Here is a 17,987-nt window from a genome sequence, read left to right as displayed (position 1 = left end):
GGAAGACTGAAACTTAAATGGCTATCATTTAGTGAATTCAATTCTAACTGATTTACCAGCAAACCACAAATTTTAAGAGGAACAGTCATCAAGTATGAGACAAACATTCCAGACATTCTTTAAAACTTTGAACTGTTTTCCTTGAATCACAAGTGTTAGTGGTGGTATGGATACAGAATTTAGGCTCTTGCTTCTTGTACCTAAGGTACACGGTTTGAGTCTGAGTGACTCTTAACTACCTGTTATACCTAACTGGGGTATTTTCTCTCTCTCTCTCTCACACACACACACACACACACACACACACACACACACACACACACACACACACACACACACACACACACACACACTCTCTCTCTCTCTGCATGGCACCTGTCCTTATAGCAAACAAACCCTCCTATGGCAAGCAAAAAAGAGAACCAGAAGAACTTACAATGCAGCATGCAATCTCCTTGCAAACGGCATCTGTCCTTACAGCAGGGTGCCGTACAGAAATAAACAAAGAAACCGGGAAATTCAGAAATTAAAGGAGCCACTTGGGAATTCATACCACCCCTTTATTTTCACCTCAAAACTGGTAAATACTGAGGAATTCGGTATGGTTGAGAGGTCTGATGACAACCCTTTCTAGTTTCTGTTGCCTGAGCTGTTGCGCTAAAAGTTTTTGTGCTCTGACATTATCAAAAAACAGTTGCTTTACAGCAATCTTTTTAAACGCATGCATATTATCTAGGTAATCCTTTATTTTCTTCTTGGCATTCTGCAGTTGCTCCTTTTTCTTGTTCTGTGAGATTCCACCTATTATGCAAAACTGTAACAGTTTTCAGTCCTCTAAATATTTATTATTGCTTCTTAGCCATATCTTTCTTTTATTTCCACCATATTTTTAAACTCCACTTTAATTTTATCCCACTACCTAGCTATATTTTCAGAAGAAGTTTCTGTCTTCTGTAATAACTCCTGAATAATTTCCACTACCCATTCCTCCTTGTATTCCTCTCTCTCTCCAGCAGGTAAGTGGGGAAAGCACCAGTGTCTTATTTTTATTTAATTACCTTGTATTTTTATTTTATTTATTATTGGCTCGTGTTCTGAAGTAGTTGTTGGATGCTTATCAAAACTTTCAATTAAATGCACATATTCCTGTGAAATTTAAATTCTGTCTAGCCTAGCCCAGTTTTTGTATATTGAGGAATAATTTGTAAATTACCTTTGAAATCCTACTACTGCATTCACATCTCCCATGCAAAATATTTTCATAAATTTCTTCAAAAGTCTACTCTCCTTTGTTATATCTTCACTTCCAACCCCCCCAACACACCTTCATTGTTGCAAACCAAATTTCAGTCCCCACCTATAAGTAATATTCCTTGCTTTTAAAGCTGATTATTTCTCTCAGAATTTTCTTAAGCTCCATTATAGCAGTTTTAGGTGGAATTTAAATGCATGCCAATGTAACCCTCCTCCCTTGCCAGTAGCCCCTGAGTACCACGTCTACCATTATTTTCTTTTTTATCCTCTTCTGTCACTGTTGGAGCTCCTCTTGCAATTAATGTAACCTCCTCTTTTACTTTGTTCCAGATATTCCACTGAACTGTTGTCATAAAAACCTTTTTATCAATTTCACACGTTCATTTCTTTCCAAATGTGTCTCCTGTAGTATAGTTATTTGCACTCAACATTTTTAATACATTTCACATCTTTTTTTTTTTTTTTTTTTTTTGTGTATATCTGTGAGACCATTAACATTTTTGAAAATTTATTCCCACCTTGCTATCCATTGCATTTCTAATAACACTGTTTTGTTGATGATAACCCCCCCCCCCTCCCAGCAGACTCACTGACATTGCCAATAACAGGTTTCAACTAAATTTGGTACTTTTCCCTGTAGATCGTGCAAGGCATGTGATTTTATGTCATGCAGTAATTCTTCTGTTCACCCATCTACATCTAGACTATATAAGGTTAAGGTGCATGTTGACTGTAATTTGGTTAATTTAGTTTACTTGGCAACCTGCACTGACTGTATTTCCTTCTTTGTAGGTAAGACTAACCAGAGGTTGAAAGACCAAGTGTTGCAGCACCTGGGTGACATTAGAAGAATAAGTTGTTTGAATGCTTTGTGTAAACACATTAGAGACAATGTGGGTCATTCTTTTAAGTTTACTGTTATGGCATTGTTAGTGAGTCTGCTAGAGGGGGGGGATATAGTCAACAAAACAGAGTTATTAGAAATGCAGTGGATAGCAACACTCCAGGCTCATAGGTTACCAGGTTTAAACTATACTATACCTTTAAAACCTGCTTTGAAATCTAGACTATTGCATCATTAATTGTTTGAATTTTGTGATTGGCTGTCGTATTTTTAAATAGATTGTTCTGTTTTTTGTCTATTAGGATCTGATGAAGCATAATATGTGAAAGCACTTATCCTTTTACAGTTCGGTTTTATTATGTAGAGATTTTTTACAGAACCTGTTTGTTTTTATGCCGTTTGCCCTGGTTGCTGAACTGTGTTTTATTTGCTGTTTATTCTTTATTTTTTTAACACAGTTTGGCTGTTAGTCGTTGGTTTTAGTATTCTTTTCTGTGTTTTGTTTTATGACTTGAGTACTGGGCTGGGCTGTATTAAAAAAAATAAAAATGGGGGGGGGGCATTTTAATTTTAAAAATGGTTGTATTGTGCTTATTTTGTAGCTTTGACCTATAACTGTGGCCTTTTCCTCTCCCCTCCCTCCCCCTTTCTCCCCCTTTCCTACCCCTCCTCTCTGTTTCCGTCCCAGAAACAGGACCGTATTGAAGGCCTGAAGCGTCAGATTGAGAAACATAGATATCACATACGAATGTTAGAAACTATCCTTCGGATGCTGGACAATGACTCCATTGTTGTAGATGCAATTCGCAAGATCAAGGATGATGTGGAGTACTATGTGGATTCTTCCACAGACCCAGATTTTGAAGAAAATGAGTTCTTGTATGATGACCTGGATTTAGAAGACCTTCGTAAGTTTTTATTCTGTGAAATGCATAAAGTTGGGTGAGGGTAAACTCAAATATATTAAGATTTCACAGGGATTATGACTTCTATCTTTCTTTTTCCTTTTCATAGCACAACCACCCTTGGCAACGTCTCCACCAGGCCACAATCACATGGAAGATGAGATCTTAAACCAGTTAAGCAGCACGCCAACATCCACCACGTCTAGTTCACCTATTCCACCTAGTCCAGCAAACTGTACTACGGTAAGGGGGTGTGGAAGGGAGCATAACTTGCTTAACGACTGACTAGTATTGAGTTAGTATTGCCCATGATATTGAATTTAGTCCATGGTAGCTGGTCAGAAATTTGCATTGCAGTTAAGAAGGGTGATGTAGCAAAAGAGTTAAATGTGATTTACTTGGTAAGGTTGGCTTTTGTCTGCAGTTTTTGGGACCTTCCTTTTTCCTATAGAAATTTTCTCATATGCCTGTTAAAGGTAAATGGTCTTATGAATACCTATAGAGACACCCACATGGCCTTTGTTTTCTGTTTACAAGAAAAATAACAAATGACATTGGGACTTGTGATTTGCTTATCCTTTGCAACAAAAATTATTAGAAGTACCTTGAATTCTTTGAGACTTTCTTAAGAACCAACATCTTACGGATTTGGTGTGTGTAACTATGGCTTCTGACTTTTCATTGAATTCCTCAGACAAGAAAGGAAAAAAGAAAAAATTATCCAGAGAGATTTCTACAGAGACTTGTTATTCTGATGCTTTTCTCTGGCCTGGAATAAACAGTTTCACTTTGAGGTAGTTTTGAACATCAGTCTGACTTACCTGGTCATTCTGGTGGGACTCCATGGGAAATGACTAAGGCCCAAAAGCAGTGCACATCCAGTCAGACCAGACTTTAGGCCCTTATCCTAGAAGAGAGAACCTCACTTTATTATTGAGGAGAAGGAAGAACCTACCAAGTCTTGTAAGGGAGGAAGTTGCCAGGCTGCTGTTGGATGTCTGGACATCCGATTCAACCCTTAAAACAGTCAGACTAGAGAGCATTAATAAAAAAAAGTATAAAAAGATGTAACATTTGCCCTCACGTCTACACCCACCAGTCATAATGGGCTCAAGGAAAGACTTGCAACTTAATTTTTTTGAGGTAGTACAGTCTTTCCAGTCTTCTACTCTATCTGTTCAGACAAAAAGGAAAAAAAATCTCATTCTTTGAAGAAGAGGGCAATCTTTGTATCTCAAGAAGAAGGGCTTTACTGTGTTTCACAGCTTTCTTCCCTTACTCCCTGCAAATTTGAATTTGATACCATTTCTAAGATGAAAGAGTTCTTCTGTAAGTGTGGTGGGGGGAGTCTCAAAAAAGATACTACAAGTTGCTTAGTGTGGATTCCCCAAAGTCATTAGCTAGCCCTCTAATTTAGTCCATGCTGCTTCTCCTCTTCTAATTCACAGCCCCCTGCACCACGAAAAACAGACTTCATAAGGCAGCAGACGCACTCCAAGTTTATTTTCAGAAAACCCATTGCCAGCCCAGCTTTTTTTCTCTCAGAACAGAGACGGTAGATCAAAGCCCTTTTCTTCATTTAATCTTGTCCATATTTAAAAAAGATTGCAGGACTTTGACAGGTATGGGAAGAAAGTTTATGCTGCTTGCACATTGGTGTTTTTGTCTTTGCAACATGCAACCAACTGTTGTTAGCCTGCCTGCTTCAGACAGTAAATCCAGTTAGTTCAGTTTTCCAAGTTATCAAGCACTCAATAAAATGTGCATATGCTGCAGTGGATGCCGTCTGCATAGCTGTTGCTACAAGGACAGTGATGTGCAGTAATGCCTGAGTCAAGACTGCAACGTTTTCCTGCAGATATTATCTACCAGGTTTGAAATTACCCTCTGGAAAAGGGCTTACATCTAATGTCATTGTAATTCCTCCACAGTTGTTGAGGTTTGGATGTAACTGGACTGCTTCCTCCCTTTATGGTAATAATGCCTCACCAACCTAACATACCTCAGATCTAGTTTGCTGCCATTGTGAACAGACCTGGATTACGAGCTGTTTAGGGTTAGGTTTACGTAACCACTGATGTAATGGGATCCTATCTCGCCTACATTCATGACAGATGGGTTCGGAGCCGATCCATCGGCTCCGACTCGGCAACTTATACACTAGCACGAAGTCTCTCATTGGCTGGGCTACTCCCTATCCCAAGATGCACTACACCTGCTTCCCCAGATCTCGTTTGCCGCTTTACAAGCTGGACGTGGTCTCGACTTGGCTGGAGCTAAGTGTTTACTTTTACCTTTATTGGTCCTTGACCTTGGGGTTTTTGTCATTTATTAAACAAACAGCTGTTTTAACAGCTTCTTTTATACTATTTGTGAAGTTTGAGTGCTTGAGTGTTGTCTAGTACTTGTTCCTTTTTGTCTGTCGGGCAAGGCCCGTTTTTAGTTAGAGGGCCCTTGCCCTATCCTTGTGTTCTTTTTAGTCAAAAGGCCTATTAATTTAATTCCTTTGTGGTTATTTGTCTTACGGGCCAAGCCCGTTTAAATTAGAGGGCTTTGGCGTTGTTCTGTTTGTCAGTTACTTGTGAGGTAAAATTCTTCTGAGTGCTTGCGCCAGTGAGTCTCAAGGCTTTTCAGTTGGCGCTGTTTTTCTTTATAGTGCTAATTTTTGTGGTGAACTCTATTGTTCTTGAACCGTACTATGTCTAAAGAACAAAAGTCAGGGTTTAAAAATGCACTCGGTGCAGTTATAAAATGTCCATAACAGACAGCCATTCTATTTGTGTTTATTGTTTGGGGCCGAAACATCTACAAGAGACTTGTAGCGTATGTCATGCTTTTTCTGCTAGGGTTCTTCAAGAATGTAAGAACAAGCTTATTTTGAAAGGGCTTATTAAACCCTCCTTTGAGGAAGCTTTGAATCCTCCTGTTGCTTCCAAAAAGAAAAGATCGTCGGGTCCGGCAAGTCCGTCGGGGCCGGCTTCTAAAAAGAAAAAGTTGACCTCTTCTTCCTCGGCTCCACTGACTTCGGGGCCGAGTGTCGAAGAGTCTGCCTCGATACCTCCTACTTCGGCTCCATTGTCTTCGGAGCCGCAAGTTGGAGTATCGAGAGGTGAATCACCTCCATCGGCTCCAATGGCTTCGGAGCCGGTGGAAGTGTGCAGCTCAGACTCTTCCCCCTCGGCTCCGAAGAAAAAGGCTTCTTCGGCGCCGATAGTGATCCATGAGTTGGTGGAGTCGGCGCCGACAGTATTGGAGCCGTTTCGGAGCCGGTCCCCTTCTCCCTCGGAGCCGAGAGGAAAGTCTTCTCGAGTGTCTACCTCCTCTAAATCCTCGAGACTATCGGATTCGGACCTGGATAGGGTTTTACAGAGGCTCTTCCAATCTCCAGTATTTGCTAAAATGGTCTCGGCTCCAGCACAGTTTGCTTTGGAGCTGATCCCCCCACACTCTTGATTCCTCCTCCAACCTCTTCTGAGTTGTTGGAGCCGGTGGTGGTGGAGCAATGTGGAGCCATACGGTCGGAGCAGAGACCCCTATCAGGCCTTTCGGCTCCGACCATGCTTCCTACCCTGTCCTCCGGTTCAGGGTTTGGTACTCGACCTCTACAGCCGGGCCGAGGGAATACCTTGGGATTAGGTGCCTCGGTACCTAGTCTTCCTCTCGGAGCATCGGCTGCTGGAATTCCCAGTGCCATCGTGGCCTCTAGACCAGTGACTTCCTTGGATTCTGGAGGTCCGGCCTTTGAGGCCATGAGGAGCGCGCTGGCCATGCCCTTGCCGGTTCAACTAGACTCTACCTCACCGTCCCTAGATTTGGAGACTGGTGCCTCTGTTGCGTTGCAGCCCCCCGGCAGCGGGGCCCCAGGGCCTGAGGATACCCCAATCGGGGGTTCCCTTCTTCCGGGTGGTCCGTCCGAAACTGCTTCGGACGAACCTCCACGGAAGAAATTGTGTAAGAGGAAGCACGTAGACTCCCAAGATGAGTCTATTACATCGGATACTGACCTCGATGACGCTGAGGGGTCCCCCAAATCATCTTCGGATGATATCTCCTTCTCAGATGTCTTGGAGATTCTGAGACAGAGAGGTGACTGGCAAGCCAAAACCCCTTCAACTGAGGAGTCAGTCTTCCTCAAGGCCTTTGGGGCCCAGCCCTCCGCCTCCTGGGTGTCTCTGCCCTTCGATGAACTCCTTGATTTGATTTCTCGAAGGGTGTGGGAACACCCTGATTCTGTGGAACCGGTGCCTGCGAGGCCCAATAAATTCTTGTCAGCTCCCCCACAAAAAGAATTTCTCACAAAGGGTGTACCGGTAGATGCTTTGGTGGTGGCTTCTGCCACACAGCAGGACGTGGCAGAGGCTTCGACGTCTATTCATCCTCCTAATAAGGATTCTAGGAGTATGGATAGGTACGGGAAGCGTACCCTGTCCTCAGCGGCTTTTTCCTTACGGTCGCTGAATTATTTGTCATTTTACAAGGCTCCAAAGGGATCTTCTCAAAGAGCTAAATGACTCCCTTGTTGGTAATCTACCTGAAGCGCTGGCCTCGACTGTTGGCGCACAGATGACTACTCTTTGTTCTATTGTTAACTCGTCCATGAGGCTCATCTCGTATGCGGCCGAGGGGGCGAGTAGAGCAGCGGGAACAGGCGTTGCCCTTAGGAGACAAGCCTGGTTACGCTTGTGTTCGTTTACGGAGGCCTTCAAGTCTTCCTTCGCCGATGCCCCCTTTGATGGGTCATCTTTGTTTGGACCCAAGGTGAAGGACACACTAACTCGGTGCGAGCAGGAGGGCAAGACTTTGACTGCCGTTGGGGCCCGTTATTCCGCTCCTTCCAGGCCTTATCCCAAGGCTGGGAGAGGAGGGAAAATGTGGTTTAAAAAATCCCAAAAGTCTTTCTCTACTCCACCCAGTGATTCCCCCTCCAGAGGCGGGGGGGGGATTTTGGAAGACGCCGCCCCAGAGGTGGCAGAGGCCCCCGTAACTCTGGAGACCGCGATTCCTTTCGTGGTTCTTCATACAACCAGTGTTCCTGAGTGGTTGCCCGACTGTGCAGCTCCGGAGCCAGTCGGGTCGCTTTGCGGCGCATCCACAAGCTTGGGAATCCATAACAAGCGATCAGTGGGTGCTTCGCATTATTACCGGAGGATATATCATCCCTTTCAACAAACCCCCCCTTTCTTTAAGGGAAATCCCGGACGTGCCACCCAGTCAGCGGGATCAGGCAGCATTAGAAATTTCAAAGCTGCTAGAAAAAAGAGCCATCCAGCCTGTCCCCACCGACCAGATTGGATCAGGAACTTACTCAAAATTATTTTGGTACCAAAAGACAGGGGACTTCAGGCCCATTTTGGACCTCAGTTCATTGAATCGTTTCGTAAAGAAGTCCAAATTCCGAATGGTCACTCTTCAATCTATTCTTCCTTTGCTGGAAAAAAATGCATGGATGTGCTCCATAGATCTCCAGGACGCTTACTATCACATTCCCATAGCTCAAGAGTCCAGGAGACATTTACGCTTTCGCCTCGGAGCCAGTCATTTTCAATTCCGAGCACTGCCCTTTGGTCTCACCACAGCCCCCAGGGTGTTCACCAAATGTCTGGCAGTGGTAACTGCTCACCTGAGAAGTCTGGGATTCCAGGTGTTTCCTTATCTAGACGACTGGCTCCTTACAGCCACCTCCGAGCATCTACTTCTCCAAGCGCTCAGAGCCACGTTCAACTTGGGCCGTTTCTTGGGGATCACATTCAATTTGCAAAAATCTGTACTACAGCCTTCTCAGCGTATTACTTTCATAGGCGCAGACTTAGACACAAAAAGAATGCGCCTTCTTACCGGCAGCAAGAATTCAGATCTTACAAGATCAGGTCAAATCCTGCCTTCACTTACAAAGAGCCCCGGCCCATCGGATCCTACAACTGTTGGGCTCGATGGCGTCGACTATACTCCTAGTTCCCTTGGCCAGACTTCACATGCGAATTCTACAATGGCTACTGTCGGTTCAATGGTCTTATCAGGAACTGCCCTTGAACCACTTAATCATAATCACGGAGAGTTGCCGTCGAGATCTGCGTTGGTGGCTTCTACGGTCAAATCTCGACCAAGGGCGATCCTTTATTCCTCAACGTCCCGTTGCCACTGTGACCACGGATGCCTCCCAGGTAGGGTGGGGGGGTCATTACCTGGACAGGTCGGTCCAAGGCACATGGCAGATCCAGGAAACACATTTGCATATCAATGTACTGGAGATGAGAGCGGTACTATTGGTACTTCAAGCTCTCCATCACGCTATCCCACAGGGCCCAATTGCGATCCTATCCGACAACATGTCGGTAGTATGGTACATAAACAAGCAAGGGGGTACCAGGTCTTACCCACTATGCAGAGAAGCCATGAGACTTTGGCACTGGTAGCTACCAACCACTTTCTAATGGCAACGCACATACCGGGGAAGTCCAATGTGATTGCGGACAGATTAAGCAGGACCATTCTCTTGCCCCACGAGTGGTCCCTCAATCAGAGTATAGCTGCGAAAATCTTCGACAGATGGGGTCTTCCTTGCTGCGACCTGTTTGCCAGCCCCCACAATGCGAAATGCAGAGAGTTCTTCACACTGTTCCCATCCAAGGGACAGATTCCCAGGGACGCTCTGACTCACGTTTGGCCCCCCGGCCTTCTCTACGCCTTCCCTCCGTTCCCCCTCCTACCGAGGGTGATACAGAAGGCCATTTACCTGGAGAGCGAGATGATTCTGATTGCCCTGCACTGGCCTCGTCAAGTTTGGTTCCCTTTCCTACAGAGGCATGCGATAGAAGGTCCATGGTTTCTGGATCCGGTGCCAGACCTGTTGACTCATCAGTCAGGACGGCTTCATCCGTCTCTCAGGTCCCTGAAGTTGGCAGCATGGTTACTCCACTTCCATCCTTAGTCCGAGATAATGCTCTCTCGCCGGATGTGGTCCACATTCTGTCTTCTTCCCATGAACCTTCCACCATCAAACTTTATTCCAGTAAATGGAAAAGGTTTGCTTTCTGGGCTCAAGAACGAGGTATAGATCCTCTCACTGCTCCAGTATCGGAGGTTCTGAATTTTCTGGCCTCCCTTTTTCAGTCGGGCTCTTCAGTTTCTGCCATTAAGGTTCAATTAGCAGCGATCTCTAATTTTCATGCTTCTTTTGAACCTTCATTGATGTCTCACAAACTTTGTAAGGCTTTCCTTAAAGGGGCTTGGCTCCTTAGGCCTCCTTTATCTCAGCCTGTTCCCCCTTGGGATTTGAATATGGTTCTTGCTGCCCTAACTGCCCGTCCTTTTGAACCAGCTGCTACTTGTGATTTAAAATTTCTGTCTTGGAAAACGGCCTTTTTAGTAGCCATAACATCTGCTAGGCGAGTTTCAGAACTTCAAGCTCTTTGTTCTGATCCTCCCTATTTGATTTTTCACAAGCATTGAGTTTCATTGAAATTAAACCCCGCATTTATACCAAAGGTGGCCTCTTCTTTCTGTATGCAACAAACTATAGAACTCCCTGTCTTTTTCCCAGAATTCTCCAATAACGCAGAATATACTTTGCATCAATTGGACGTACATAGACAACTACGTTTTTATTTGAATAGAACCGCTCAAATGCAGAAATCAAATCAGTTGTTTGTTTCTTTTGCAGCGAACAAATTGGGTCAACCGGTAACAAAAGCCTCCATATCTAAATGGATTAAAGATTGTATCATTTTTATTTATTCACAGGCTCATAAAGACCTTCCCTTTCCAGTCAAGGCTCATTCTACCAGGGCAATGGCTACTTCCGTAGCTTTTCACTCCAAGTTATCAATAGATGATATCTGTGCTGCGGCAACCTGGACTTCTCCGCACACTTTTATTTCTCATTACAAATTGGATGTGGTTTCTCGAGGCAGAGCTTCCTTTGGTTCCACAGTTCTCAGGAGTGTGTTCCAATGAGCCACCCGGGATGTAGGTGCTAGGGACGCTGTCCCATCTGTCATGAATGTAGGCGAGATAGGATCCCATTACATCTTTTAGTTATGTACTTACCATAACTTCGGATGTATGGGATCCATCTCGCCTACATTCATAAGTACCCACCCTCCTTCCCCCTTCCATTTGGATTTAGAGGAGCTGTAGTCACTTTTTTCTTGGTGTTCTTTCTTGAACTTTAGTTGGTTATAGTGACTAATAGTGTTTGCTGTGTTTACATGGGTGTATGAAAGCGAACAAACAAGATCTGGGGAAGCAGGTGTAGTGCATCCTGGGATAGGGAGTAGCCCAGCCAATGAGAGACTTCGTGCTAGTGTATAAGTTGCCGAGTCGGAGCCGATGGATCGGCTCTGAACCCATCTGTCATGAATGTAGGCGAGATGGATCCCATACATCCGAAGTTATGGTAAGTACATAACTAAAAGATGTTCTTCGTTCCCCATTGCTGCAGTCCTTACTATTGGGTATAGTCCGCCGTCCAGTCGGCCCGAATACCAGAGTATAAGGCTGACGTCGGTCAGGGCGCATTAGACTGACGTCAGTACGTCAGGGTACTAATGCGCATGACCGACGTCATATCCTCAGTCTTTTTTGCTGCATGGTCCGATGCAGAAGCAGTTTTGCGAGTGCAGGTTGGCGTTCTGAAATATTTCCGAAACCGGAGTTTCAGACCGAAACAGAGTTGGCTAAGTACCCCGTTGGGGAACATTTTGTTTTTTTCTTGCCTCAGTATTTAACCGGATGTCAGAAAAAGTGAATAACTGTATTTCTTGTGGGAAACAGATACCTCATAGGGATTACCATACCTTGTGTATACCTTGTTTAGGGCCTGAGCACGACGTTGTTGGTTGCCGCTCTTGTGCTAGGTTTAACAAACGCACTATTAAGAGGAGGTTAGACTGTGCCAGGTTAGTGTTTGGGAAGCGTTGCAATTATAAAATGCCGTCGGATGCTCCGACGCCCGCTTCCAAGAAGCGCAAGGACAAAACAGCGAAGCCTAGGGTTGATGAACCGGCAGTCCCGGACGTCGGTTCTTTAGAAGGCTCAGTGGAGCCAGAGGTTTTGCCAGGAGTTTCCATGGAGTCTCAGGCAGAAACTTTACTGTTACAGGATGTGCCTTCTCAGGAGGTAGGCCAGGCTGCGGGGCTTCTCAGGTAACTGTTCTTCCCTCTCTTCCCAAGGTAGTTAGAGCCTCTCCTTCTGTTGCCAAAACTTCTTTGAGAGGTAGGCCAAGTTCAGCTTCAGTGGGGCTTCTCCTAGCATTTCGGGTTCTGCACATAAGAAACCTATGCTTAAAATGGCAGAAGATTTGATTACTATGATTAGAGGTTCTATGCCCCTCCTGATAAGAGGCCTAGGGTGGAACCGGAGTTTGATAGTTTTGAACAGTGTTCAGAGGCTTCAGAGTCTTCTGGAAGACTTGCAGGAGTATCCTACTTATTCTGATTCTGATGTGGATGATTCCACTCCTACAGCTTCTCCTCCTGAGGATTTCTCATTTTCAGAGACTCTGCATTCCATGAGGGAGCACTTTAAATGGGAAGGCCAGGATTACTCTGATTCCAGGAAAAGGCTTAGGAATTCTTGTTTTACCCCAGCATAGGCCCTTAGCTATTCCTCCTGTGTTGAATGTGGTGGAAGATGTTTTTGCAGAGGCTTCCCTGAACCCTGACTCTTTGCCTCCTGCTCCTGTTAAACCTGATAGGTATTATAGGGTGCCCGAAGCTCATAAGTATTTGTTTAAGAGTCCTAGGGCGGACCCAGAAACTGTTTCTCAGGGGCCTAAAGGTGTTAAGGCTTCTGTGGTTAAAAATCCTGTTCCCACTGATAAAGAGGCAAGGGCTTTGGATAGGTGGGGAAAGAAAGTGTATACTTCTTCCACTCTAGCCATGAGAGCGTTGAATTGTCAGTTTCACATGCTAAAATATCAGAATTATCTCCTTTCACAATTGAAATCTAAGGTGGATGCTTTGGCGGAAGGTATTGAGTGTAAAGAGTTGCTGGATTTGGTTCATGTGTCTGAACAAGTGGGTAAGCATTCTTTGCAATGTGGTTTTGATGCTGTACAGGCCTCCTCGAGGGTGGCTGCTACTAGTTCTGTTCTTCGCAGGCATGCCTGGTTGAGGGATCAGAATTTAGCTGAGCATGTTAAGACAAGGATTTTGGATGCTCCTTTACAGTCTGATGTGTTGTTTGGATCGCCTGTGGAAGCAGTTTTAAAGAAAATGGAGGACAAAGCTAAGTCTATGCAAACTGTTAAAGATTTTTGCAGGTGCAGCCACCAAGTTTAGTAGAAATTGGCCTGCTAAGGGGTGGACATATCCTGCTTATGATTCCCAGTCTAGGGGTAGGTCTAGGCGTGGTAGGGGCAGGGCTCAAGGTTCTTTTAGGCCTAGAACAGGAGTTCACCTGCTCAGACTTCTGGTGAGGGCAGGGGTCAGTCCTTTCGTAAACAGACCCAATGACCTGTCTTTTCAGCTGCCAGTAGATTCTCGTCTGGCAGCTCCTTTGGGAGGAAGACTGTCTCTTTTCAAAGAAAATTGGGATTTAATTACTCAAGACAAATGGGTGTTGGATATCATTCACCACGGTTACAGATTTTATTTCCATACAATGCCCCTTTCAAAGGCATGCCAGACGTTCCTCCTCCACAAAGAAAAGAGGCTCACAAGCAAGTTTTCAGTTACTCCAGATGGGGCCATTCAGCCAGTCCCTGTATCAGAAAGGGGCCTAGGATTTTATTCTCGCCTGTTCCTAGTACCAAAGAAGGGGAACACGTGGAGACCTATTTTGGATTTATCTCTCCTCAACACTTTTCTGGACATTCCCAAGTTCAAGATGTTGACGTTACAACAGCTTTTACCTCTGCTGGGCAAAGATCACTGGATGGTAACTTTAGATCTCAAGGAAGCTTACCTTCATGTGCCTATAAGGCTAAGTTGCAGGAAGTATCTGCGGTTTCGAGCTGGAAATTCTCATTATCAGTTCTCTGCATTGCCCTTTGGCTTATCTACTGCCCAGAGTATTCACAAAGGTTCTGGCTCCAGTGATAGCTTACTTCAGGCTTCAAGGAATTCAAATCTATCCGTGCTTGGGCGACTGCCTGATTCTGGCTCAAGAAAAGGAAGACCTTCTACAGCATCTGGAATATGTTATAGCAGTGCTAAGATGCCTAGGGTATTCTGTGAACGAAATAAAGTCCAGTCTAGTACCCTCTCAAGACATGTGCTTTCTGGGTGTGAGACTGAATACAGCAGCCCAGATGGCCTTTTAACCCCGGACAAACAAAAGAGTCTATCACTTTACTTCCATCAACTATCTCATCAGTCCGTGCTGACTGCAAGGACAGTCCTTCAAGCATTAGGGTTCATGGCATCTTGTATTCTGGTGCTTCCCAATGCCAAACTGCATATGAGGAAGCTACAATGGTATCTCAAAATGTATGGACACAGCACTGCCAGGATTTGGACACTGTCATTCAAATAATACCTTGCCTTCAAAAAGAATTTTGTGGTGGGCTCAGGAATGTCACCTAAACAAGGGACTCTCTGTGACCCGGCCAGAGGCGAGTCAGATTTTAACGACAGATGCCTCGGACATTGCTTGGGAGCTCATCTAAATGGAAAGTGGATACAAGACAAGTGGCCTGCCAGACTACAGCATCTACATATCAACATGAAGGAGATGTTAGCAGTCCAGTTTGCATTAATGGCTTTCAAGGAGTTACTTCTTCCAGGGCAGGTGTTGATTCTAACAGACAACACAACTGTCATGTGGTACATCAACAAGCAAGGGGGAACACATTCTTATCCTCTATGCAGGCAAGCAATGATTTTATGGGAGACTGCGCTAAGCTTGCAACTTACTCTTCAGGCAAGGTTTCTGCCAGGAGCACAGAACTCCTTAGCAGATGTGTTAAGCAGACAAATCATGGATCCCCACAGTGGAAACTGGATCTTCATGTATTTCAGAGATTGACAGTGTCATGGGGAACTCCAGACATAGATCTGTTCGCTTCTCCACTAAACCACCAGCTGCCAAAGTATTGCACAAAGGGGTTTCATCACACAGCTTGGAAAGTGGATGCTCTGTCTTTCAGTTGGAAAAACCTTCATGTGTATGCCTTTCCACCTCTACCTCTTCTTCCAAAGGTACTATTAAAGGTCAGACAAGACAGGCCAAGGATGATTTTGATAGCTCCAGATTGGCCTCGGCAACACTGGTACCCACTACTACGGAGTCTGGTAAAGAAGCCTCCATGGCCTTTACCTCTGATTCCTCATCTGTTATCTCAGAAGGACGGTCATCTGCTCAATGTCAAGCTTCACTCTCTTCATCTAACAGCCTGGCATATTCTGTGTTGAGACACAGCAGGTCTCAACTTCCTCAACAAGTTTTAAATGTGATTATGGAAGCTAGAAGACCTAGTACAAGGAAAGTGTACGCAGAAAAATGGAAGAGATTTTTATTTTGGAGTACAGCAAAGAATTTGGAGATTTCTGAGCCTAATTTGAGTGTGGCTCTTCAATATCTTACTGAGTTATTGGACAAAGGTTTGTCCTTCTCTTCCATTAAGATTCATGCTGCAGCAATTTCAGCTCACTATGATTGTGATCCACCATTGTTTTCGCATCCTTTGTTCAAGCAGTTTCTTAGAGGGGCAAAGAATATAAGACCCCACGTAGAGCTCCTACTCCTGCTTGGGATCTCAATTTTGTGTTGGAAAAACTTACTCTACAACCTTTTGAGCCTGCGGCTACTGCTGAATTGAAATACTTGTCATGGAAGACTGCTTTTCTGTTGGCTATTACTTCTGCAAGAAGGGTGTCTGAGTTGCAGGCCCTTATGGCAGTAGAGCCCTTTTGATTTTCCATAAGGATAGGGTATCATTACGTACTAATCCTTCCTTTATGCCTAAGGTGGTTTCTAGTGTGGCTTTAAACCAAACTATTCATTTGCCTACTTTTTATGCAGACCCCCAAAATAAAGGGGAAAAGATTTTGCACACTTTAGATGTACACAGGCAATTGCGTTATTATTTAAGCAGGACTAAGGATTTCAGGCAGTCTCAGCAGTTGTTTGTTTCTTTTGCTTTGAGTTCACAGGGCAAGCCTGTGTCAAAACAAACTATTTCTAGGTGGATTGGCTTTTGCATTGCATTTTGTTATTCCCATCATGGCAAGGAGATTCCAGCTGGGATTAGGCCTCATTCCACTAGGGCTACTGCCACTTCAACAGCATTTCTAAGGGGTGGCAACTAAGGATATTTTGGAAGCAGCTACTTGGAGTTCAGTGCATACTTTCTCTAAGCATTATCACCTTCCTATCTACTCTAAGTCTAGGGCTGGTTTTGCCACAGCTGTTTTGCAAGGCATGTTGTCAGCTCCTGCTTCTTTATGATTTGCCAGCCTCCCTTACCTCTGCTTTGGGATTCTACCCAATAGTAAGGACTGCAGCAATGGGGAGCGAAGAACATAGTACAGTTTTGTACCTACCATAAATGTAGATGTTCGAGGATCCCCATTGCTGCAGTCCAATTTACCTCCCTCCTTCCCCTCTGTGTTTAGGGGTGGTTGTGTAGGTGAGGTTACATGCTTATATTTTTGTATATATTCTTGTATATATTGTACATATTTTTGGTGCAGGTATTTTGGGCCTTGTCTTTTTAGGGTCTTCTGACATCTGGGGCAAGAAAAGACTGAGGATATGACGTCGGTCATGCGCATTAGTACCCTGACGTACTGACGTCAGTCTAATGCGCCCTGACCGACGTCAGCCTTATACTCTGGTATTCGGGCCGACTGGACGCGGACTATACCCAATAGTAAGGACTGCAGCAATGGGGATCCTCGAACATCTACATTTATGGTAGGTACAAAACTGTACTTTTTCTGTGCTATAAGTGAGTTAAGTTTAATTTATTCTCTTAATACATAGGTTAGTTTCATTTTCTGTATTTTTATTCCTCCCTGGTACCCCTTTTTACCGTTTCATTCATTTTTTTCTTTTCTAATGGCCTTTTTTTCCCTGTACTCTGAGTACCTCCTAATACCATAGCTCTTAGTCTTTTCTTTCCTTCCTCTACTTTTGTAGTACCTTAAAATGGGTCTATATTACAACATCGAACTCGCAGAAGTTCGAATGTTGTACTGTCAAACTCAAAAGTCCGAAATGCGAAAATAATAAAATCTCAGGGGAAAAAATGGTAGGCCGTTTTTGGGGCATTGCTATTTCCTCCATTGTGGTGTGATCTCAAAGTTGGTATATTTAAGTGAGGGGGCACAGCCCCCCCACCTTAATTTAAGTTTAAAGTGTAAGTGTTTTGTTTTTTTTTTTGTCACGGAAAAGCAATTTTTTTCCCCCACTGGGGAAAAAATCTCTGTTCTGTTTTTGTAATTATTGGGTTTCGAACTTCACGGTTCGATATTACAACGTTCGAACTTCTGTGAGTTCGAAGTTGTAATATAGACCCCCTTAAAATACTATTATTGGTAGTCCTTTCTTTTCTACCTTAGTTGTTTTTTTTTTTTGTTTTTTTTCCCTCTTGTTTGTTTTCTTGTTGGATAGGAAATGTCGGCTAAACCTTCCGGCTTTAAAAATGTGTTTCCTGTGGGCACAAGATTCTAAACCCCGATGGCCACAAGGAATGTGTATACTGCTTGGGTCCAAAACACTTGGAAGTAGAGTATGACATTTGTGCAGGCTTTAAATCTAGAGCTTTAATTGATAGGAAAATTAGTCTTATTTTGAGGAATCTCCTCCTTCCAAATCCTGCCCTTCATTTGCTGATGCTCAGACCCCTTAAAAAACATATGAAAAGGATGACTCTCTTCCCAAGAACAAGGAGACATGTAAAAGGTATTCTGATCATCTTTCCTCCTTAACCTCGACTTTGGCTTGTTCATCGGAGGCACCTATAGAACTTTTGAAAAAGTTTGGTCCAACTCCTTTGCAATGAAATACCCTTTGGATCCATAGCCCACCTTTGACCTCAG

The 17,987-nt window shown here is 44.1% G+C and overlaps 1 protein-coding gene across 8 annotated transcripts in view; it reads left to right on the top strand.

The window, feature by feature from the left end:
• CNOT3 (CCR4-NOT transcription complex subunit 3) overlaps window positions 1–17,987 on the top strand; it is a 2,226,181-nt gene that overhangs the window by 1,400,385 nt on the left and 807,809 nt on the right. For 7 of the 8 annotated variants that reach the window (XM_044079487.1, XM_044079515.1, XM_044079508.1 and 4 more), the window contains 2 exons: window positions 2,787–3,006; window positions 3,113–3,246. In XM_044079487.1, coding sequence (XP_043935422.1) covers window positions 2,787–3,006; window positions 3,113–3,246 — 354 coding nt within the window. The remainder of the gene's footprint in view (window positions 1–2,786; window positions 3,007–3,112; window positions 3,247–17,987) is intronic. The other variant, XM_044079494.1, reaches the window with a different exon arrangement.

Source organism: Protopterus annectens, chromosome 1.part1 (assembly GCF_019279795.1).
Source record: "Protopterus annectens isolate FY-2018-M chromosome 1.part1, PAN1.0, whole genome shotgun sequence".
Lineage (NCBI taxonomy): Eukaryota > Metazoa > Chordata > Ceratodontiformes > Protopteridae > Protopterus > Protopterus annectens.
Note: the sequence above shows the minus strand (reverse complement) of the source record. Positions and strands in the feature narration are given on the sequence as shown.